This window comes from Vespa velutina, chromosome 5 (assembly GCF_912470025.1).
Source record: "Vespa velutina chromosome 5, iVesVel2.1, whole genome shotgun sequence".
Taxonomy (NCBI): Eukaryota; Metazoa; Arthropoda; class Insecta; order Hymenoptera; family Vespidae; genus Vespa; species Vespa velutina.
In genome coordinates this window covers 8,044,466-8,068,023 of record NC_062192.1, presented here as the reverse complement: position 1 = coordinate 8,068,023, position 23,558 = coordinate 8,044,466, and the positions used below count along the sequence as shown (strand labels likewise).

Below are 23,558 nucleotides of genomic sequence, written 5' to 3'. Positions count from 1 at the left end.
GTTAGTATAGTCTTGCTCCTTTCACTTATTCCAAATCATAGTGTTTTATGATTCTTATTTATGACATGTGAACTAAGTATTCTTACATTTGTTTACAGTCCTGCATCTTATATAAATATAATAAAAATAAAGTTCAATTTTTTTTTAAATATCTACAAAGAATTTATTTTATAAAATATTTGTGAAAATGGCAGATGACAGCAATGTATTATTTGTGAGAGGAAATGGAAATGTATGCACTTATCATTTTATAAAATTTATCCATAATCAGATTCTTTCGTTATAGATAATCATGGCTTTGTTTATATATAGCTTGTATTATTAGTATTTAATATAATTATGATTATTTTAATTTTTTATCAATATTAGTATATTTATATAATGATATTTTCAAATTTTATAGGAAGATGATGATAGCGATATTGATTTTGTTTGGGATGATACGGCGTTGATAAAAGCATATGATAAAGCTATAAATCTGGCTAAGGAAGAAGTTGCTAAACGAATTGGTATTGATGTTTCAAGTTCTGTTTCTAAATTAAAACCACAACAACAGAAACAATCTCGTAAACAGAAGAAGGTTGTAATGACTATTAAATGATAAATATTATGTTATAATTAAATTATTTATTTTTTTCTTTTTATAGAAATGGTGCATTGGATCTCCGTGTCGCGCTGTGTATTCAGAAGATGGTGAAGTTTATGAAGCTATTATAACAAAAATTTATGAGAATTGTGGAACATGTATTGTAAAATTTGTAGGTAATTAGTATATATTTATTATGATACTTTAATTTAATTATTTATGAGATATTTTTTATATAGATGATATTCTATTATCTATTCTTATTATTATCCTTGTAATTTTAGGTTATGGCAATACAGAAAAGGTAGAATTGAGCAGTCTTTTAGAATCAGAAGGATTACAAAGTCAAATTGCCCAGCAAAAGGATGCGCTAGCAGAAAAATGTACTGAAGAAAATATGGATCAGAGTGAGACAGATTGTTTTGATTCTAGTGATAAGAAAGTTAATGGCGTGATTGATGAAAATATGGAATTTGATTTTGAAGCAAAAGCATCTCAAAATTTTATCAATTCGGACCCATCGTTTAATTCTTTCTTAAATATGATGCCTCCTGCCCCTCCTTTACCACCTCAATTAATGGCTAAGTAAGTACAAGTACATGAAATTAAGATTTACATCTATTTTATGACTTATTATTATGTTTAGGCTTCCAGAAAATGATGCTGATGCTCTTTCAAGTATGTTAATGTCATGGTACATCAGTGGATTTCATACAGGTATTAAATATTATTTTTAAATGTACAGTTCTGTGATTTCTAAATTGTATTCTAAGAAGTCTTATAAAATTAAGTATAAAAAATGTTGCTTCTACAGGATACTATCATGGTTTGAAACATGCGAGGGACAATCATCTGAAAAGAAAGAATTGTTGATTTCATAAGAATAACAATTAATTTTATCACTTACGAGATATATCTCCTTTTCATCTTTAATATGCATTGTATTACTATTAATGATAAAAAACAAAAAAAGAAAATGTTTAGAAAACAAGAGAAGAATTTATTTATTTAATATTTAACTATAATCTTTATAAATATATTGATTCACCTAATCGTGTGTGCTAAATTTCTCAGGTAGAAGAACCGAAGTTTTTACTCCATTGTATATATCGTGGTTTCATATATTTTACAATGGGTTTTACATACGCCATTGCATTTACGAGATGTGCAATGTTAACTATTATACCGTTACTTTGTACGTCTTCCGGTGCAATCTTCTTGTGTTCAAGAGATTTAAAAATAGGTCGCAATTGATTCATCCATGCTTCTTTGCAGAGTAATTTTAGGTCAGCGCATGAATAACCCTCTGTATCTTTTAAAAGCGATTTGAACTCCTCAGTCACATGTAGATCACTTTCAACATATGTTCGTAAAATTTCTAAGCGACTTTCGTAATCTGGCAGATCGACAAAAATACGTTTCTCCAATCGTCTTAACAAAGCAGCATCTAAATTCCTACAGTTACATATCGTAAATATAAGAACAACATAGTATAACATATATGAAGCGATGGTTACAAAAGTGATCTAAGTCATTTGAGATATTAAAAAGTATATTTCGTCTCTTCGTATTATTCTTTATATTTCAAAATTACACAAAAGGAAATTATTTTTTAAGAATAGATATTTACAGATACTTTTCCTATTTATCATTGCAGATAAATAATTTTTATAAAATTTTTATAGAAAAATATACGATTTAGATCATTTTCATAATCATTGGCTTATATTTTTTTTTTTTTTATATATATTATTCTTCTCTAACACATACCACGGTACATTCGTAGCAGCTAAAAGAGTAACATTAACATTCTCTGTTGAAAGTAATCCATCTAATCTGGCAAGAAGTTCTGCTCTAAATCGTTTAGCAGGTTCAGAATTTATTGAAGAATAATCGTCACCACTATTTGTAGCCGTCCAATCGATTTCATCGATAAATATTATTGTTGGAGCATAAAATCTTGCAAGGTCGGTAAGGACCTAAATTCATTTATCTATTATATATATATTACACATACAAATACATATATATATATATATACATCTAAAACGTATAATATACGTATGGTAAAAACGTACGTATGTAATACTTTCTAATGTATACTTACTCTAACGTACTTTTCTGAATCACCTCTCCATTTACTAATTAAAGAGCTTGATGTGATATTAAAGAAGGTAGCTCGACATTCAGTGGCAACTGCTTTAGCAAGCATAGTTTTACCTGTAAATGATCGATTCTCTTTATTATTTATTCTTTTCAATCTTTCCATTTTTATTTATTTATTTATTTATTTATTTATTATTTATTTTTCATCATCATATACCTGTACCCGGTGGACCGTACAATAATACACCCTTCCAGGGACCAAGTTTTTCATTGAATAATGCAGGATATTTGATTGCATAAACGGTCGCTTCTTTTACTAACATTTTGCATTTTTTTAAACCCTTGATATCGTTCCAATGGACGTTTAAATCTCTCAGTACAATTTCCTATATATTTAAATAAATAATTTTCGTTTTAACAATAATACGTCAGAAAATATATTCTATGGAATGAAATTTAATGAAGTATTTAAATAATTCAAACGCAATCTTTTTAATTACACACTCTTGAAATAACTTCAGCGATTTCTCTCCATTCCGAGCCAGACGGATATAAATCTCCAATAGGCTTTAATGTTCTTTCATTATCGGAAATAAAGTCATAGCCAATCGCTTTTGAATGAGTGTTTTCCGATGGAAAAACAGGCATTACGGTGATGCCAAAATTTGATTCCTCGATGGCAACTCCATTCGTCGTTGGCTTCGACGATGGAATTTTATTCTTTGATGTTCCATTTTCATCGTCGAATCTGAAATGACCCTTTCCAACTCCTCTGTCCCTTTTATTTACCCTAGAAAAAGAGTTCCGTTGAACATATTCGAATTTTTTATTTTTTTTTTATCCTTTCCCTCAATAAAAAGACAAATGTTATTTTACATGTTGTGATTGATTTTCCCAGTTGATTCGAGTTTTTTACATAACTTCGGATATTTATTGAATCTTGCATAATGATAATCCGAATATTCCAACAAAATAATCTCCAGATCGACGTTGTCGCAAATTTGGACATCGCGGGACAATTGGGCTTCTTTGACGATCATATCGACCGAATTAATGTATCTGAAGGACAATGAATATTGTCTTATTTAATTATTATTATTTCATTTTAATTTTAGGCGTAAATAAAAAAAAAATGAAAAAATAAAATACACATTTCATATACTGTGTGCATATTATATGCTGTTTGTGAAGGATTTAAATAAAGCCGTTCACCCTTGCTCTTCCAAAAATGCAGCAACGAGATGTAGAAGATTTCTACGGCGCTCTTGAGCACGTTTCTCCTCCTGATTAAGAATTAATAGATTCGTTAAATTAAATCTTCAATCTTTCTCCTTTTTCTCGTTCACGCGTTCAAACAAAGATAGAGTAAACAGAGCAGTTAATATGGTCACTTCATATCAATGCATGCCCGCCCACAATATTATTTCATTTAAATGACAAAGATATATAATATACCACCGTATGTTTGGGTTTCGATTTATTTGACAATACATTAAATTTAATTACTTTTACATTCTTATTATATTAAAATAAAAAAGAAAATAAAAAAAAATAAAATGCAAAACCTTGGAAGTATAATAAAAATGACAAATAAATCTAGGACAATTTGATAGAAAATAAATATAATTGTTGAGTATTCTATAACCTTTCATTATTTCAAATAATACCACGAACGATTTATTTTCTTTTTCAAGAATACAATTGGAATCTTCAATGCGTAAACGCGACGCATTGATCTAACTTGATTCGAGTGGCACATGTCCATTCATTGGTCGAGGTTCATTGTACAGTCGTTAGCCGATTTTAAAGCGACCATGAGGTCGACATTCGTCATTGAGGAGAATCATTTTGATAATAAAGAAATTACATCGATATTTCACGGCCGAGTTTTGTAATAAACGCAGTCAATCGAATATTATTATCAAATATTCTTTAATACTGATTTTTTAGTATTTTATATTTAAATTAGACATTATTTATATTTTCCGATCTAATAGAACAATGTAATATATAGTTATATAATTACTATATACATTACTAATATAACTATATTATATTATAATAAAATTATATTATAATATTATATTATAATAAAAGAACTAGAGAGTATAGTATTAGATATAGTATTATAATATAGTATATATTATAATAGTGCTATGCTTATACTTAAAGCAAAATATAGTATAGTATTAAGTTGGATAATACAAGTAATATTTGTTTAGATAATATAGTTGGTAGGTAGTATATTATACTATAATATAATCAATAATGTTGTTATCAAATTGACTAATAAATCATGGCGAAATTATTATTGTTTACTTAAATATAAAATATAGAAAATTCCAATATTACTTATTGCTCTCAACCTAATACAATAATTTTTTTCTTCCTTTCTTTGTTGCTATGAATTAGTTTCAACGAGTGTAAATAAAAACATTGATTAAAAGTAAAAAATAAAAAGAAAGAAGAAAAGATAAAAAAAAAAAAAAATAAAAACCGTTCGAAATGTATGCCGCTTTACATCAGAAATTACCTTCTCTCTTGTCAGCTGTGTTATGCGACTTGCGGCTGCGTTCAATGACAGCATGTCACTCATCTTCGCGACGCTCGTTTTTTGCGTGGGACACTTTGTGTACTGAATAGAAAAGTACGAAAAATGTGTTAATTAAAGCACGAAAGAAAGAAAAAGAGAGAGAAAGAGAAAGATGTAAAGATTAACAGATTTCGCTGGCGTCTCGTGCTTGGTTGAGTTGTTTAAAAAAGGATAGGTTCGATTCGTTGCTATGACGATGTCGATGCAGTGCTGCTTTGCTACGAAGGGGTTGTAGAATGAGGTGAAAGTAAGTGTCAGAGATATATATATAGAGATACAGTGGCGAAGGGGAAAAGAGTAGAGAAAGAGAGAGAGAGAGAGAGAGGGAGACAGAGAATATCATATTTATTATTCCACGGAACTGGATCAGTTACAGGTATATGTATGATTACACTGCTTATGAAGATAAAGCAAAAGACAAACAAACAAAAAGAAGAAAAAAGAACGTAATTTAAGAAAAATATTATATATATATATATATATATATATATAGATATATATTTCTAGTTTATTCAAAATAAACATTACTTAAATACATATGTATATTATATCACAATCTTTTATATAGAAAGAATATACACCTCTTTTTTTTCAATACATAACAAAGAATATATAAAATAAGAAGCTGTTGCGAAATAAATTATGCTAAAATAAAAAAAGCGTAATTTTTTGAGTATATTCGAAAGAAATTCTTATGGTAACATAGAAATATCTATATATGTATGTATGTATGTATATATGTATGAATGTATGTATGTAATTTTAATGACGAAACAGAATGAAATGTCTCTCACATTAATTTGTTATGAAATACGTATTAAAATCCGGTATGTTAGGAATATGTTTTTATAATAAACGAAGTATGCATAGACTCGTTCGAACGTTTATATAACAATACGCGGAAATAAATGATAAGGTAGTGTTCAAGGAGGAGACATCGATCACCTTGCGACGGTACGTTAAAGAGCATTGAAAAATGAACTCTTGTAATGTAAAATAAAGAGGAGAATGTATATATATATATATCTCTTATACACCTATATTAATTTATAAAGAAGAAATTTTAAAAGGTTGTAGTAGTAGTTGCATTGTAAGAGAACAATTTGTAAGATAAGACTCACTTCAATTTATTTTTTATTTTTATGAACTGAAAAAGAAATGTATAAAGTCTTTCTATATAAAAAAAAGTTTCCGATATATATAAGTATATAGCTATAATTATAACTATATATAAATATAAAGTTTACTTGTACTGTTCGTATTATAATATTTCTTTTCTAATTATAATTTTATAATAATAATTTATAAATATTAATATTATTTTTTTTTATAATATTTTTCTTATCTCATTTTATCTTATCAGCTATCGGTATCGTGTTACTTCAAAAGAATTTTTTTCTGTTTTTCTTTCTCTCTCTCTCTCTCTCTCTCTCTCTCTCTTTCTCTTTCTCTCTCTTTCTCTCTTTTCTTTTCTTTTTTTTCATGGACATATACGTATATATATGCAGATACTTTTGTAACATAGATAACCGACCATCGTTCTTTAATCCATTTAAATCTCTGCGAGGAGACATTCAATAGATGAATAAGTCCATATCACTTCGGAACACTTTAATTTGATTTCCTGTGTCAATTATTCGAGAAGCACTTTCCATCGATACGTAATGTAATCATGGGAGATCATCATTGCATAGTAGAACACGATAAGTGACGTATATGACGTATATATATATATGCATATTTGTATGTGTGTGCATATATATATATATATATATATATATGCACACACATACAAATATCTATTAAATTCACCATGCACGATCTATGGACGCCATGTGGTGCTGATTTAGATTTTATGTATAAAGCACAATATGTTGGAAATTGTTATACTATAGATATCCGAATTTCAATATATTGCTGGACAACACTCGAGACAAAATGAAATTATTATTCTTTCGTTCGTTGAAAACAATTATATCGAAATAATATTTATCCTTGCTTTTCTTTTATGACTTTTAATTAATGATTTTTTGTTATAATAACGTGACCATCGTTACGAAAATAATACATACGTTTAATTATATAATCTTGTTCGTACACACATACACTCAAACCTATCTACCTACACATATGCATACACATATATACACACACATACATCCTAGATAAAAAAAATAGAATCTCTCTCTCTCTCTCTCTCACACACACACACACATTTATTTCAAATAATTAGAATCGACATCGATCTATTATAAAGAGACAATGTAATTTCGAAAATAGATATTTTCATGGATGAAAAGAAACTGAGAGAGAAAGAGAAAAAAGGAAAAAAAAAAGAAAGAGATAGGATTTACGTCACTCAGTTAAATCTTTTAAACTAAGAAACAGAACAAAAAACCTCGTATGCATGTTCATAGAGATTCTTCTAGTTCTACAAAGTATTAGATTCTATATCGATATCATGAAAGATGTATAAATTTTATCCTTACTCGATATGCCAGACTCGTGATAAGGATCTTGTTAGCTTTACCTTGGCTGTCTCTTCGAGGAACATCTTTATTTTTTTCTACTCTCTCTCTCTCTCTTTCTCTAATTTGCTCCCGAAGGAATTTTGGTCGAAGTAAAATGATCTTTTAGGAGCAAGAAAAGATAGAATAGTTTAAGCTTATAAGTACTTTATCACGTTATCTGTTTACCTGGCCGCTTTAATACTCACTCTTTTTTTATTTTTTCACAAAGTACATTAGACGACGACTCGCTTTTTCGAGTCTCTTATACTTGAACACTTCTTTCTTCCTTCTTTATATCAAACTTTCAATCCTTCTCCCTCCCCTACTCTTACTATTATTCTTTTTTTTTGCTTCTACAATGCAAAAACAACTTTTAGTATTGTTTCTTTTCTTTCTTTGTTGTCGCTAGTAATTTAACTACAGCCTCGAGATAGTATCCTTTGTTTTCTTCTTTCTTTCCTTTCTTTCTCTCTCTCTCTCTCTCTCTTTCTTTCTCTTTCTTTTTACCTTTTTCTCTCTTTACAATGTCATCAGACTTTAAATTCTTCTTGAGCCATCCAGTATTTTTCATATGACAATTCTGTATGTGTGTTTGTATGTGTATATATATATATATATATATATGTAATATATAATAGATGATTTTCAGACAATACGAAAGATGACAATTTTTTTTAAACTGGACACTTTTAAATTATTTTTTTTCTTTATTTTTTTATTTTATTATCTTGTTTCGTTCGTATTTTTTTTTTACGTAGTAAGGTAATGATTAGTTTATCGTTGAAAAATATAAAATAAAAGTCATCAAGATTATTTAAAAGATTTAAGAAAAATAATTGAACGGTTTTATACTAGAATTTATGTATACAATATCTTTTATGAGATTACTATTACACATTGATGATATTATTTGAGATGATTATTATGATGAATTATGATTCATTGATATCGTATATATGAATCGTACATACGATTTTTTTTGATAAATTGTCAGGATAAAAATGTTTATATGTGTAAAACCTACGCGATTCACATAAATACAATAGCTATGTTTCAACGATGATGTCACTTTTGTCACGAAAAAGTTTTAAATCCTCGAAAAGACATTTCTTTTTGTTTTTTTTTTTTTTTTCCACGAATCAACCACGGGAATTTCAAATCCATGAGAATATTTTCCTTAGTAAAATTGGCTACGTTTCATAAAGTTTCAAATGAAATCCTCTAAACTTCGCTAAACATTTCAGGAGAGATTAAAAATCTTCCAAAAGTATATTACTGGTTTTTAAAATTATCAAACAGTTTAGCGAATTTAAATCTTCTGAATAGAAAAAAAATTTTTGCTTTTATATATTTGAATTTAATGTAGAGTACAAAATGGTTGAGAAATTACTATTTAAGTGGAAAGCATTAAAGAGGTAATTGTCAGTTTAAAAAAATTATTCATATATATATAAATGAAATTATTTTTTATATTATATATTAAAAAATATTCATATTTATTTTGATTTAATTTGTTCCTTTGAACAATTTTCATTCAACTTTACATTTTCGAATAATTTCAAATTTATTATTACTCATCCACTACTTTTGACAACTTATTAAGATACGCTTAAAAGAGAAAAAAGAAAAAAAAGAAAAAAAAAAGAAAAAAGAAAAATAAAAAAATACATTTTTTTTATAATTTTTCCAACAATCTGAATAACTTTGCCAATATTTCTCTTTCATTTCACTTATTCTTAATATTTTGTTCTTCAAAGAATACATACTTTTGTAAAATAAAAAGATCTTCTATGATAGAAGTTTAACGAAAGAGAAAAAAATTTGATTGAAATATTGATGACCTTGAAAGAGGAAAATATCACAGAAAGTATAGTTTCCGGTTGCAGGAGCTGCGCCTTTTTCGTTTCATCCTCGTTCTACTTTGTCGTTGGTGGTGGTGGTGGTGGTGGTGGTGGTGATGTTAGTGATAGTATAGTGGTAATGGTGGAGGTAGTGGTAGTGGTGGTAGGTGCGTTGCGCTTCACTTAGGGGGTGGCTTTGACGTTGGCGCCGAGGAGGCGTGCAGAACGTGTTCGATCGACCCAAGTACCCGCGGTGGTCCCCGCACTCTCACTGCGACAGAGTTTAGTCAGTCGGTCGGAGGCTTCCACCGAGGATACGCGCGCGCATGCAGAACGATATATCAACCCTTAGCGAAAACGCATACGCATATAAATACATACATACAGATATACATACATATATAAATACGTACGTACACATACATATAGATATTAATCAAAATTTTCGAACAAAAACAATTGTTTTAACGTGTTTTAACACGTTTTTTAATGTGTTATATTCGAAACGCGCGCGACGAAATTAGAAAGTAGAAAAAGATTTCCTTGTTGAGAAAAAGTTGTGTTTATATATATATATATATATATATATATATATATATATATTTCCTTTTTTTTACTTTCTCACTTGTTCTTTTTTGTTTTTTGTCATACCACTTATTTATTTCGTATTTTCTTTTATAAAAAGAATTCTTGAAAATCGTTGGGCACATGGGCACGAACTGACCCACGAGGGATGCAGAAAGCACGATGACGTTTGGACCTGGGTAAGCCTTTGTTGACATTTTCATTGATGCTATGAAATTAATACTCACATCGAACCCTTTTACTTGTTTCATTTTATGTTACGTGTCCATCCACGGATCTTGAATAGGATTTGATAAATTTGATTTTAATCCTCCGCTTTCGAATACCATTAATTATTAATCTCTCTTAATTTTCTTTTAGTAGAATACACATGCGTTAAATCGATTTATTGAATCATATCATTCATAATTTCTCGAATCATTTATTGTTCTGTCCAATAGTTTTTTTCTTTATTTCTTTTCTACTTTTAGATGCCTATCGCTCCATCCAAAACAGTCTGTTCTGTTTATTGTCGATGTTGTTTTTTTAGATATAAAAGGACGTTGACACAAATGAAAAAAGTACATAAAACTTTTCACGAGTATTTACTTAAAAATATTTATTTTCGTTTATAAACTTTTTGATGTTACTAATAATATCGATGATATTTGCTTAAAGTAATTTAAATGAGTATCTCTCCTTCTTTCTCTTTCTCTCTCTCTTTTCTGAGTTTATTTAGTATAATAAAAATATCTTTTATATACTATATAAGCATTATATAGATATGAAAAAATCAATGTATTATATACATTTGATTCCGTATATATGAGTAATTTCAAAGTACTGTATAATTAAATTTTTTTAATGTTATTTCAATAGTCATTATTCAAGGTATTTCTGTAAATTAATTTTATCAACTTTAAACAAAGAGATTGATCCTTTCGTAATATGAATCCTATGATCGTTTCGTTGCTTATTTAGACGTAAACGATGCATTCTATAAGCTTTTCAAAGCTTGTTATCCATCAAAATAATCTACATTCTACATTGTGTTATTAGAGTTCGCGTGTACTAGCTCGTGTTTCTCGCCTATCACCCTTATTTTTCTTATCGGTACACGCTATACTTTCATTCTCATTTTTCCTCGTAACGCAGTAAATAATCGTGTTTCTTTGTACACCACGTGAAAGGAGTCTGTTACCAAATTTAGGTCGTTCTAATGATTTTGATTTATTGATAATGATGATAGTAGTTCTGCAAAATGATCACTACATCTTCAAAAAGTATATTTGTAGATAAAAAAACTATATATATATATTTCTTTTTTTTTTTTTTCTAGAGTCAACAAAGTGCTCTGAAATTGTAAAAACTATAACGTTCATTGTAGTATTCTTTTTCTTCTTTTTCTTGATAATGTCATTACAATATTACTTAGAGTCAACGAAGTTTCGTAATTGTTCATTCATTACGATATTTCTAATAATATTTTATTAGAATATTATCAAAATTGACAATAGTATTTTGAAATAATCGTATATCTCTTCAAATTGATATGTGCGAACGATCTATGAATAATAAATAGGTCACATAAAATAATTATAGCAATTTGTTCGTTCAAAAAGAAATACAAAATTAAAAAGAAAATAAAAACGAAATAAAAAAATTACAAATAAAAAAGAGAAATAAAAACAATACTATTCTCATTTAAAAATGAGAAATGTATGAATATTTTTTAAAATCGTTCCAGAGTCGTTCTCCAAGAAAAAAAAAAGATTAAAATCGATTGAATTCGAAACGACGCAACGTTAGTAAGATGACGCTTTGGAGTAACTTGTCGCATCAAAGTTTGTTGGAGATTGAAATTTCGTTTGCGGAACACATTGAACTTGATTTCGAGCCTCGTCATTCGTAGCTGTCGCTATACGAACACATTGATTGCGTATTCTCTCTCTTATGAAATGAAAAAGTTTGCGTGTATGCATGTGAATGAGAGAGAGAGAGAGAGAGAGAGAGAGAGAGAGAGAGAGAGAAAGAGAAAGAGAAAGAGAAAGAGAGAGAGAGAGAGAGAGAGAGAGAGAGAAAGAGAGAGAGAGATAGAAAGAGAGAGAAAGAGAAAGCAGACTAATGAATAGAAATCTCGAAGCAACGAGATGAAGTATTTCCTGATGGTTTAAACGGTAGTAGAATGAAAAGTGGACATAATGGGTTTCACATAATACACATGCACGCACTTATGTACATCCACATATATCTACGCATGTTTGATCTTACGAGAAATACAAAACACCTCCGAAATCAGGGAGTGTAAACAATATATACGGCCTCGAGAGTAAACATATTTTCTTATCCGTTTCACCGCACTCAAATAATCGTGACGTACCAACATAGACGTGATTGTACACCCACTCAATGTACATATGTATACGTATATAAGCTTATAGTACATTGCATATTCCTTAACGCGAATTCTAAATCGAGTTTAATCATTCGTGAGAATTTCGACCTTCTTGAAAGTTTAATAGAGATCGATAAATCCTAAAATTCACTTTCAATGAATATTATTTTATAACAGACAAATAAATAAATAAATGATAATCTTAGTTTCTATTTTTTTTAATAGAAAATTTTCTATTATTTTGTTTAAAATTTTCATTTCGCTTAATGTAAAATTTCGCTAAATATCGTACAGACTTATTTGTGAATAAACATAATGGATATATTCAAATTTTTGTGAAAAAAAAGTTTCAACCCTTTAACATGTAAAACGAAATGGAAATTTTTTTCATTTCACTTGCGCTAATGCAAAATGAAGAAAAAAAGGAAAAGAAAAGAAAAAAAAATTTATTACTTTGGTTTTCCTACGTGTTTTCCTATAGCTGGCAAATCTTTGAAAACTTCGTGTATGTATCTACATACATACGTACTCTTGTCTATATAGGTCGATCCATAAACGATGGATCGCATCTTTCGACTATCTATATCGAGATTCCTTTAGAAAATTTATTGTTGAGAACGGCATTCACTGTACATTCCTTGTGCATATATACGTATATATATATATGTGTGTGTGTGTGTACATATGTCTATGTATTATGTATTTTTGGCAAACTTCACTGAAATTGACAGTCTTGCGTAGTGATCGATCGAAGAAATACTAGAGACTTAGTGACCTTTGTTAGTTATTTCAACGTACTTTTTACAATGTTCTCGTGTAATATTCTGTTCCGTGTAATGAAAAATTACTGCGATAAAAAAGTCAGAGGGAAAAATTTCTATATTTATTTAGTATAAACACAAATCAGTTTTTAGTTTGGAAATAAAATTTTTACTTAAATATTTATATTTCTCATTATATGAATTCTCTCTCTCTCTCTCTCTCTCTCTCTCTCTCTTGTTTAATTCCGATTATTAATAATCCATATTGTATTTATATATAATATGGATTACATTTACCCACTTTATATCATATTATGCGACGTTACGAAAATGTCATTATAGTCACGTTGTTTGTCATTGAAAACTTCTATCGATAGTTACATCTTCTTACCGAGAAAAAAAGTTGGAAAGTTTTTTCGATTACGGTGAGAGATAAAAAATAAAAAAACAAATAAAAAAGAAGTAAATAAATAAATAAAAAAAATCCAAATGAAAAAAATGTCTCGAACCTTCTATCTAGAATTGATTTTAGAGTGGAGTTCGATGCTTGTCGAGTTAAAAATGACTAAAAAGAAAAAGAAGAAAAAGAAGAAAAATAAAAAAAAGAAAAAGAAGAAGAAGAAAACGAGGAAAATAAAACAGAAAGAAATAGTTTTGCATAATATTATTTTTACGCTTGAAAGCTCGTTACTACGTTCGCAAGATACTACAAGCAGTTTCGAAGAGTCAGTGTTAAGATGAGAATTATTTATCAACTCTTGTTGCTTTTGTAAGGTACACCTTCAAATACAGCCCCAAAGAAGTCATCTCTTTCGTGATAAAAGTCAAAACTTCGTTTTTAATTAGTAAACTTGCGCCTAAGTAGCCGAGAAAAGGGTTCTTTTACACTTCTTCCTTTTCCTTTTTTTCTTTCCTTCTTCTTTTATTTTTTATTTTTTTTTTTTATTATTCGTATTATACAGAAGATTGGCAGTTCAGTCAGTCAACTGTAAAGTGTGCTAACGATGTAAAGAGAACAAAGAAGAAGCACTTAACACATGGTTAAATTTATATAGGTATCCTTTACGTTACGTAGATTTCGAAATTCACTGTATCGGAAGACATACAATTAAATTTGTGATCATTTGTTTAATCAATCTAAATGTCAGATTTTATTGGGTAATTATGTTGGTTCGTAAATAAAAAAAAGAAAAGAAAAGAAATTCCAAAGTTTAGAAAGAAAATGAAAATACGAATGTATCATAAATGCTAATGCATTATATATAGGTTGATCGGTTACGATCAATATTATTATATCATTAGAATAATTATTGTTCGATTATTGTTTCTCAATACTGAAATTTATTCATTAATTTAAATAATAAAAATTCAATTGTATTTTCGACGAAGGAACAGGGAATAATTCCGTGACCTTTATTCGTTCGAAACGCAACTCGGTCTTGGTCATTATCTTATCCCGCGAATTTCTACTCGTTTGCTACGTGTTGCCTCATGAAAAGGAATTCCAAGCAATCATCAAGCATTAAAGCTCGAATGACGTCGAATAACTATGATCTGCTCGATTCTAAGAAACTAAGCTCTGTATATCCGTATATTCATATGTATTATGAAATACCCACGCGAAAATCTATCGAGTACTAAGAATGGCGAATGTATCCTGATTCTTTGTCTAGGCAATATGTTCCTTCCTCCAGTAGTACGCTCACGGAGGTCGCTAAAATAGAAGTTCGCGGTTTTGCTGATTGCTAAACTTCGATATACCACGTTCAAAACTTGGATATTTTCTTCTGTGAAAAAATAAAAAGAAGAAGAAGAGAAGGAGGAAGAAAAAAGAAGCAGAAAAAGAAAAAGAAGAACGACGACGACGAAAATGAGGATATCTTCGAAATTACGAGCCAACATTCTCCTTGGTTGGATCTTTTATCTCTTCACGTTCCTTCTCCTTCCATTGCGAACAAGTAAGTGACTAATGACGGTCTACAAAATGTTATGATATAAACATTAAACGTATTTTACCTACAGATGAGGGATATACGCGTTTGTAAATTAATTTTTTGGAAGTAAAACTCTCAATGTTATTTGACGGATGTTCTGTCAATCTAATTGATCCCTTTTGTTATCAAGATAAGACGGATAAATATTTGATTATAGATGCTCTCGAGGAGAACTGTACCGATTTCCAAGGTGGAACTGTTAGACATGGACTGCTTTATGTGCCGGGACCTGCGGTTTGTAGCTTATGCGTCTGTTATCATTCGGAGCCGATGTGGTGCCAGGCTATATACTGTACGCCACCATATGTAAGTAATCGAAGTTTTCCTAGCCTCATTACAGATTTCATTAGAACAGTATATTTCTTAACGGTTGTTATCATTTGTCATCTCAAAGATGTATGTATATAGTTTATATATATATATATATAAAGTCCTTATACCGATATAAAGTGCATATAAGTTTTATAAATGGCTCCATAATGTACATAAATAATTTATAGATAATAATTTGTTTTCTCGAACGTACAAATTGATTGTAAGCGTGAACATTTTACTTTTTTTTCTTTTTTTTTTTTTAATAAATTTTCATAAAAGAGACGATCGATGAATGGTGATTGCAAAGTTTAGTTAATAAGTTTTAGGATTTTTTATTGAGAGAAAGGAAAAAGAAGAGGGAAAGTATGGAGATAAAATCAAAATGATTTCCTTTAACGGAGGAAAATTCACGAACGATAAAATGATTCCGGTATACCAAATGGTTCTAACGCAGGGCTTTCAAATAAATTGTTTTATGTCCGTGCGAAGCCGATATAGCAAAAGAATTTCAATATTTGCGCGAATATTTTTTAGCTGATAAATCAATTATTAGGGGGACCGAAAAGTAATGTCGTTTCTGCGCATGTCGATATTTGATTATGATTAAAAATAAAAACTTGTTAAAAATTTATTCGTTCGAATTTAATTTAAGAAAGCGACATTACTTTCCGGTCCCCCTAATATTATAATCGCTCTACTACACTCATATATATATATATATAATACGGAAAAGTAAATTTATTCTTTTATGTTTTTCTTTGTCTGTTTGTTTAATGCATTATTACGAAATAATAACAAGATATATACGAAGACCATTAAAAACAAGCATATTATAACAATTTATGTAATATCTATGGTATACTTTCTTATTCTTATCTACGAATTATTTTTATTAAATTTAAGGGATTATTGACAGCAAGTCAAATTACAAAGAAGAAAAGAAAAACAATAATAATAATAATAATAATTACATGTCTATAAAACCCTAATAATAATAATGATAAAAATAAAGACGAATTAGAATGGAATATAAAACGTAAACGGAATTAGTATTTTAATTTTAATCTCACAATGAGAAATTTACTTCTCTTAGAATACTTAATAACTTTAGGATTCTAAACATCCGATCTTTTCTTTATACATCTTCCGGAATGCCATACTTCAAGGAATGGTATTTGAATTAGAGCAACATGGTGTTCGCATGTATACATACGTACGTATATATGTACGTGTACAGGTTTATGAATATTGATAATAAAATAGAATATTAAAAACAGACTGACAAACTCGACGTGACGTCCTTTCGGCCACGTTCGATATATTACATTTGGAATAGAGTATAGTCGGTAATAACGATGCTAGTTCTATCATAAAACGCGCGTGTGGCCCTTGCTCATTTTTCCCTCTTCGATCGCAACCTAGCATGATTTTCTACGATAAAAAGAAAGGTAAAAAAAGAAAAAAAAAATACCCTCTACTGCCGAGGTCAGTATCGAGTACCTACTATGTAAAATTGTTAAACGGTTTTACTCTACTTTCCATTCGTTTTGTGTTTCTGTTTTTCTTTTTCTTTTTTTTTTTTTTCCCTTTTTTTTTTTTTTTTTGCTGTGTTTTTCTTCTTTTTCTTTCTTTCATTTTTTTTTCTTTTTTCATTCGATCAAACGATGCGTAGTTGTTACGTAGTAAAGCATTTAAATAAAAGGAAATAATCCCTATCGTTAAGGAAGTCACTTTAAGAATCAAAAGTGTAACTCTTATTAACGCGTTACCTTCGAGCGGAAAAGTTCTGCACACAGTGAAATGCCACATCGTTTGTTGGAAATTAAGTTCAGGGACAGAACGTTTCGCGGGCGTTTTTTTCCTTTCCCTTCTCTCTCTCTCTCTCTTTCTCTCTCTCTCTCTCTCTTTCTCTCTCTCTCTCTCTTTTTCTCTCTCTCTCTCTCTTTCTCTCCTCTCTCTCTCTCTCTCTCTCCATATCTCTATCTCACTCACTCGTTCTCAGTACCTTTTTATATGTTTTTAATCGCTCGCAAACACGTAAGTATATATATAAATATATATCTCGCTACAAGGAGTTTCGCACTTCCAGTTGAGAAAATGTGAAACTGCGACATCAGGTTCGTTATATTTGTATATATATATATACGTATGTGTATATATATATATATACATAACGAAGGCATATATATACACATATGTGTAGATATAGGTATATATATATATATATATATATACATATATATATATATATATATGTATGAATATTATACATGATGAACGATGCGTGCATAAAAAATTGGAAAAATACAATTATAAAAATTCATTAAATTTATGAAAAATTTTATATTTCAATACGATGGACGTGGTAATGAATAGTTATATATTCAATTAAAAGGCATCACGATATATATATATATATACGTAATATGTGACATATGAATAGACATTAATGTGTGCGACCATTTTATAGGAAAAAAAGAAAAAAGAAAAAAAAAAAAAAAAAGAAAAAAGTGATTCTACGTTACACGTCCTGTTCCGTGTGATATCGGCCTCGGAATGTCAGAGTTTATACATAAATTCCTTGTTAGCTCGTTAACGAATAAAATTTAATTCGAGTTGCATCCTCACGAAAGCTTTTCACTATCCTACCGGATAAATTTAGAGTAACAATGAATTTTATAGAACGACCCATCTATTTTTGGACTAGTTTAATTGACGAGACAACAATTTTAACATCTCGACTTTCTTATTTTGGTAAAGTTAAAAAAAATTTCGTAATGCAAATATACTTATATATATATATATATATAGGTATATTTATTGGTATAAATTTGAGTTGATAGGTACTTCCGTTATATATAAAATATCGGTAAAATAACTATAATATATAAACTGTGAAATAATAAGGATCTGTCGATTGAAGATTGCGTTTTTAAACGTTCCCGTTAATGTCAATAAAGATATATCTATATGAGGTTTCTTTTAAGTCGTTCAAAAGTGGATTACATACATATGTACATTGTTTACCACGAAACGCGTTTCGATATGGCTACGTAATCCGGAAAATAATATTCTTACGACAGGATTACTCGACGACCGAACAAAAAGTAGATATAATATAATCAATCTAATCAGTTTGGTGAAGCCTAACTATTAATTTTATCACGAACGTTTCGTGACTTTTTTTTCATCGTTTGTATAATTAAGATACAATAAAGATGACGATATTACGACTGCAATTATTTCTCAATTTCGTATGTTTAATATATATTTTCTCTCTCTCTCTCTCTCTCCTCTCATTTTCTCTCTTTCTTTTCTCTTTTTTCTTTCTTTCCTCATTTAATTTTATAAGGTTTAAAATCTCTACATCAGTATGTAAACTTAATTCGTCGATGTAATAATCGTTATAATCATAGTAGTTTCCTCTTTCTAAATAGAAAATAAGTTATTTATGATTTGTGCTAATGTCGTTACCAAGGAGAAGTTTAAGACGGTTGGTAATCGCTTTATTGAATTTTCTCTTAATGTGACATCTTCGAGTTGTCGTATAACAAGATGTTTTCATCCAATGTAAATCCGTTTAACCATCAATGAAAAGAAAGGAAAAAAAAGAAAAAAAAAAAAAAAGGAAAGGTAAAGATTTTTTTTCTCGACCTTCAAAGACATCCTAATATCGTCCTTTACACTTCTTCGAATTGGCGTTTAGTTGATATTGTTCATTTTTATTGACATGGACGGAATTTCATGAACGTGGTATACCATGAATAACGATAATATGAAAGGTCTTCGTTAAATATTTGAATGAAAAACAACGGGAAAAAGAGAGAGGAGAAGGGGGGTTATATTTTAATTATTTGATTTGACGAATGCACAAATAGACGAATTTTTTCGCTTAATTGGTGTTCCTCTCTTCTACCTCTTTCATATCTCTCATTTTATATATCAAAAGCATCAAGTCCGATAGAGAAAGAATAATATTTACAAATTGGTATTATCAAAAAATGTTAAATTTATTCGTTGTAAAATGCGTCGAATTTACGTATAATTTACTAAAGAAGAATTACGATTCTCTTTTTTTCCTAATTTTCTTTCTATTTATTTCTCTTTGGTTTGTTAAATATGTCTATTTTTTATCTGGTTATTTAAATATTTTCAAATGCATATTTTCAAATTTATTATATTTCATTAAAATCTTTAGATCTGCATTCGAAATAAAATTGATAAATGTAGAAGAATTATTCATCTAATATTGTAAGATAAAAGTAAATAAAGGAAAGTAATTCTATTAAGATAATAACTATCCGTTCATGTAAATTCTATGGAATTATTTTTTAGCTTTGTGCTAAAACAACAACAATAATAAACAATATCATATAGTAGTAGTAATAATAATAATAATAATCAGAATAATAACAACAACAATAATAATAATAATAATAATAAAAATAATTATAATAATAATAATAATAATAATAATATTAATATTAATAATAATAATAATCAATAATAATAATAATGATGAATAACTCTGTGAGTTACAATATTCGTATACATTGTACGCTCGTTGTTCATTTTATTTCGTTATATGATATTACGAGCGTTTATTTGATTTCTTTTCGTTTCTACATTTCAAATGATGGTGAAATACTCGGAAGATGAAAGAATTATTTGATTTAATACAGAACTAATTTTTATAAAATAAAACGATAACAAAACGAGTAATTTTTATTTCTTTTCAATTTGTTGATGTAATTTTCTAATGTGTCGTAAGAAAGAATTAAGAAAATGATCAAAAAAAGAACAAAAATAAAATAAATGAGAGATAAAGAAAAAGAAAAAATAAAGAGTGAAATTCGATTTCACGAGTCTAAGCAATACGAAGATGAAACCATTATTTACTATTGTTCTAAGAGAACTAAAGGAAACTAGTCGACTTTGTCACGAAGAAAGACAAGGATGAGTAAATGAAGGTCGTGTTACTTAAAGGGATCGACTTCATTTCCGTAAAAACAAGTCGTTGGAAGCCAAGCGAAACGAAAGCCTCGAATTACTACGGATGAATCACAGAACCGTAGCTTTAGGAATGACGTGATTGTTAGCAAGCACAACTCCTTTTGAGATAACGTGGACAATGATACACACACACACACACACCACACACCACACACACACCACACACACAACACACGACACACACACAACACACACACACACTCACACATACATACACACATGTATATATATGTATATAGTTATGTGCACTATTATAGTTTATATAATTATGGGTATCAATTTAATAAGGTTTTCTACCGGTTGAATTGATCGTAAAATGGCTTTATTAAGAGAAATTGTTTCATTAGAAACCTTCGACGTTTCTAATTCGGTCTTTGGAATATTTGTTGTCTCAAGATTATTTTTTCAAGAAAAAATTTTAACGAGAGCAATAGTAAAAAGTTTTTATATTAATTAATTAAAAATTGTTAAACGAATGTCGCAATCAATCATGTCATATTCAATTCACGTTTCTTTTTTATAGGTAAGTATAATACAACGTGCCTGAATAAAGTTAATTTTAAGATAAGGTACTGACAATTCAACGGTAAAATGTCAGAACATTAATGACACTGAAGTGAAGTATAGGCTCTCGGCCAAGTATCTTAACGTTAGTTATTAGTTATATATATATATATATATATATATTATATATATATATATGCCACGTAGATATAGACATTGCCAACGACGTCCTTTAGATACACAGAAAATATAACACATTTCGTACATGCAAGAATTTTAAGGATATTATTTAAAAATATTTCTATTTCAAAATGAAATCATATCTCTTCACTTATTTTCATAACTATTCATTAAGAAAAATTAAAATAATTAATAATAATCTGTTAATCGAAGATTACTATCGTTCCAAAATCAATTTTTCTTTCTCAGAAATGCAAGAAATTCCGTGTTGGCGAGCGGTGTTGCGAGTTCGAGTGTTTGGACGATGTGGACGACACACTGGACTGGAGCGGTCCGGATTTGATAATAGTTGACGGATCATCCAGAATACATGATCAAGGAGTATTTTGGTTGACGATTTCTCTTGTCCGCCCTTCTCTTCCTGCCCTAGTTCCGAGATCAATGGCCTTTCGTTGCTCCTGTTCTTGCTCTGCTGCTATCTATTAACGCGATTATATCTGATTTAATCCGTTTCTATTACATCGAAAAAAATAATACAGCAAATAGTCAGAGATTTGATCAACGATCATGATATGCGATCATGCGAGTGCCGTCGGGTCGCCATTTTTCACGACGTGAATCTAATCTTTAAATTGTACGACGATTTTTTGATCGACGAATTAAAAAGAATGAAAGAAAGAAAGAAAGAAGTTAGCTCATAAAGACATCTTACCATCGATCGATCGATCGAAAGAAAGAGAAGGTATTAGAGAAAATTTTTTTCCAAATATTTTTTTTCATCTTCGACAAGGAAGGAAAATACATACATGGAGGAAGAAATGAATAAAAGATCGTGCGATAAATTTATTAGATGACTTTAATTATCGTTTATTCGCATGAGATTTGTGCGTTAGTCAAGAATGATATTACAATAAATAAAGGGATGTAACTTGTGAATGATAAAAAAAGAAAGAAGAAGTAAAAGAAAAAAGAAAACAGAATATCGTTTCTAAAGCCGTCTGATCGTTTGTATACGATGCATTAATTAGAACTGATCTGTGATTAGATGCAAAGTGATGTCCCCGAATATATATATATATATATATATATATATATATATACAGATATACATACACACATATACACATATGCATATACACATATACTACATTACATATATACATAGGATATATACATACATATATATAATTTAGAATTTCTTATACATAATATCTCCAGATACCTATCGTCTCTTTTTTCGATATATTAAATAATAATCTAGATTTTAGATAGACGAAATTGAATCGCCCTTCAAGTGTCGTTGAAGTGAAGATACAACGAAGGATAGGAGAAAAAAATATATTATCGAGAAACAGAAAAGGAAGTAGTAGTTCGCTAAGACTGCTGGCTATAAATCGATCGATCCTGAAGGACTCTTTTTTCTTTTTTTCTTTTCTTGCATTTTTTTTCGAGCACCTGTCTTTATCAGGAAACTTAGAAAGCTTTTAATTATTTTTCGCAAGACTTCAAAGGAAAAAATTGATCGTGATTATTATATAATGTCACGCTTCGCAATTTTTTTTATTTTCATATATATTTTTTGTTTAACGCTTCAATATAATTTGAATACGTTAATATTTATATTAAAAATTGTTACGAGCTATCACAACCTGGCCAACTCCCTGTCCACTTCAAACATACCCAACGAACGTAATACTTTATGTCCTTTCAAACACATAACATAACAATACTAACCGCTACATACTTCACGTAAAAACATATTATCAATTCAGGAAAAGGATGTAAGTACGTTTAATAGAGTTAAAGAAGAAACGAACATGAGGGAGATGTATTTAGTTTTCTTATATACTTCTGCCACCATCTTAATGACCATAATGACTTCGAAACCTAAGTAGTATCAACAGTAGTAATAGCAACAATAAAGTTAGTAGTTAATATAAAACTAGTAGTAGTGATAATATATAGTAGTAATTGTAGATACAGATGTATTTTGAGCAGAAGGAGCCGGCATGAGTCACGAAAGGTGTTCGTCGGAAGTTAAAAAAAGTTTCATGTGATCCGAATACAGATAGAGATAGTATTTTCTTATCCAAATACGAAAGAAGGTTCGAGAAAGAATGAATATGTGAGAGTGCTCGTCTATATTTCCGTTCGTATAAAAGTTGATATATCTACATATAAATGACAGGTGAATCG

At 29.1% G+C, this 23,558-nt stretch overlaps 3 protein-coding genes across 15 annotated transcripts; 2 read left to right on the top strand and 1 right to left on the bottom strand.

Moving 5' to 3' along the window:
- Positions 1–12: 12 nt before the first annotated feature.
- Positions 13–1,605, top strand: LOC124949522 (survival motor neuron protein). Of its 2 annotated transcripts, XM_047494731.1 has the most exons (7): positions 13–232; positions 404–580; positions 648–762; positions 871–993; positions 1,072–1,171; positions 1,233–1,303; positions 1,401–1,605. In XM_047494731.1, the coding sequence occupies exons 1-7, from the start codon at positions 188–190 to the stop codon at positions 1,457–1,459; spliced, it is 690 nt and encodes a 229-aa protein (XP_047350687.1). In that variant the 5' UTR covers positions 13–187; the 3' UTR covers positions 1,460–1,605. The 2 variants fall into 2 exon arrangements, with proteins under 2 accessions (XP_047350687.1, XP_047350686.1); XM_047494730.1 differs by having other exon boundaries at positions 17–232; positions 871–1,171.
- LOC124949519 (katanin p60 ATPase-containing subunit A-like 2) lies at positions 243–10,006 on the bottom strand. 12 transcript variants are annotated; one of them, XM_047494712.1, is made up of 13 exons: positions 9,637–10,006; positions 8,303–8,375; positions 8,002–8,258; positions 7,816–7,915; positions 5,226–5,327; positions 3,905–3,975; positions 3,569–3,751; positions 3,197–3,482; positions 2,910–3,078; positions 2,694–2,806; positions 2,357–2,565; positions 1,635–2,041; positions 243–1,438 (listed from the first exon to the last, which is right to left on the bottom strand). In XM_047494712.1, the coding sequence occupies exons 4-12, from the start codon at positions 7,837–7,839 to the stop codon at positions 1,657–1,659; spliced, it is 1,542 nt and encodes a 513-aa protein (XP_047350668.1). In that variant the 5' UTR covers positions 7,840–7,915; positions 8,002–8,258; positions 8,303–8,375; positions 9,637–10,006; the 3' UTR covers positions 243–1,438; positions 1,635–1,656. The 12 variants fall into 12 exon arrangements, with proteins under 12 accessions (XP_047350668.1, XP_047350667.1, XP_047350673.1 ...); XM_047494711.1 differs by lacking the exon at positions 9,637–10,006 and having other exon boundaries at positions 8,303–8,524; XM_047494717.1 differs by lacking the exons at positions 7,816–7,915; positions 9,637–10,006 and having other exon boundaries at positions 244–1,438; positions 7,982–8,258; positions 8,303–8,523.
- LOC124949524 lies at positions 9,850–22,842 on the top strand. The gene is made up of 5 exons (XM_047494733.1): positions 9,850–10,045; positions 10,322–10,400; positions 15,030–15,314; positions 15,508–15,656; positions 21,612–22,842. Exons 3-5 carry the CDS (start codon positions 15,227–15,229, stop codon positions 21,846–21,848), a joined length of 474 nt encoding a protein of 157 aa, XP_047350689.1. The 5' UTR covers positions 9,850–10,045; positions 10,322–10,400; positions 15,030–15,226; the 3' UTR covers positions 21,849–22,842.
- The last annotated feature ends 716 nt before the right edge of the window (positions 22,843–23,558 follow it).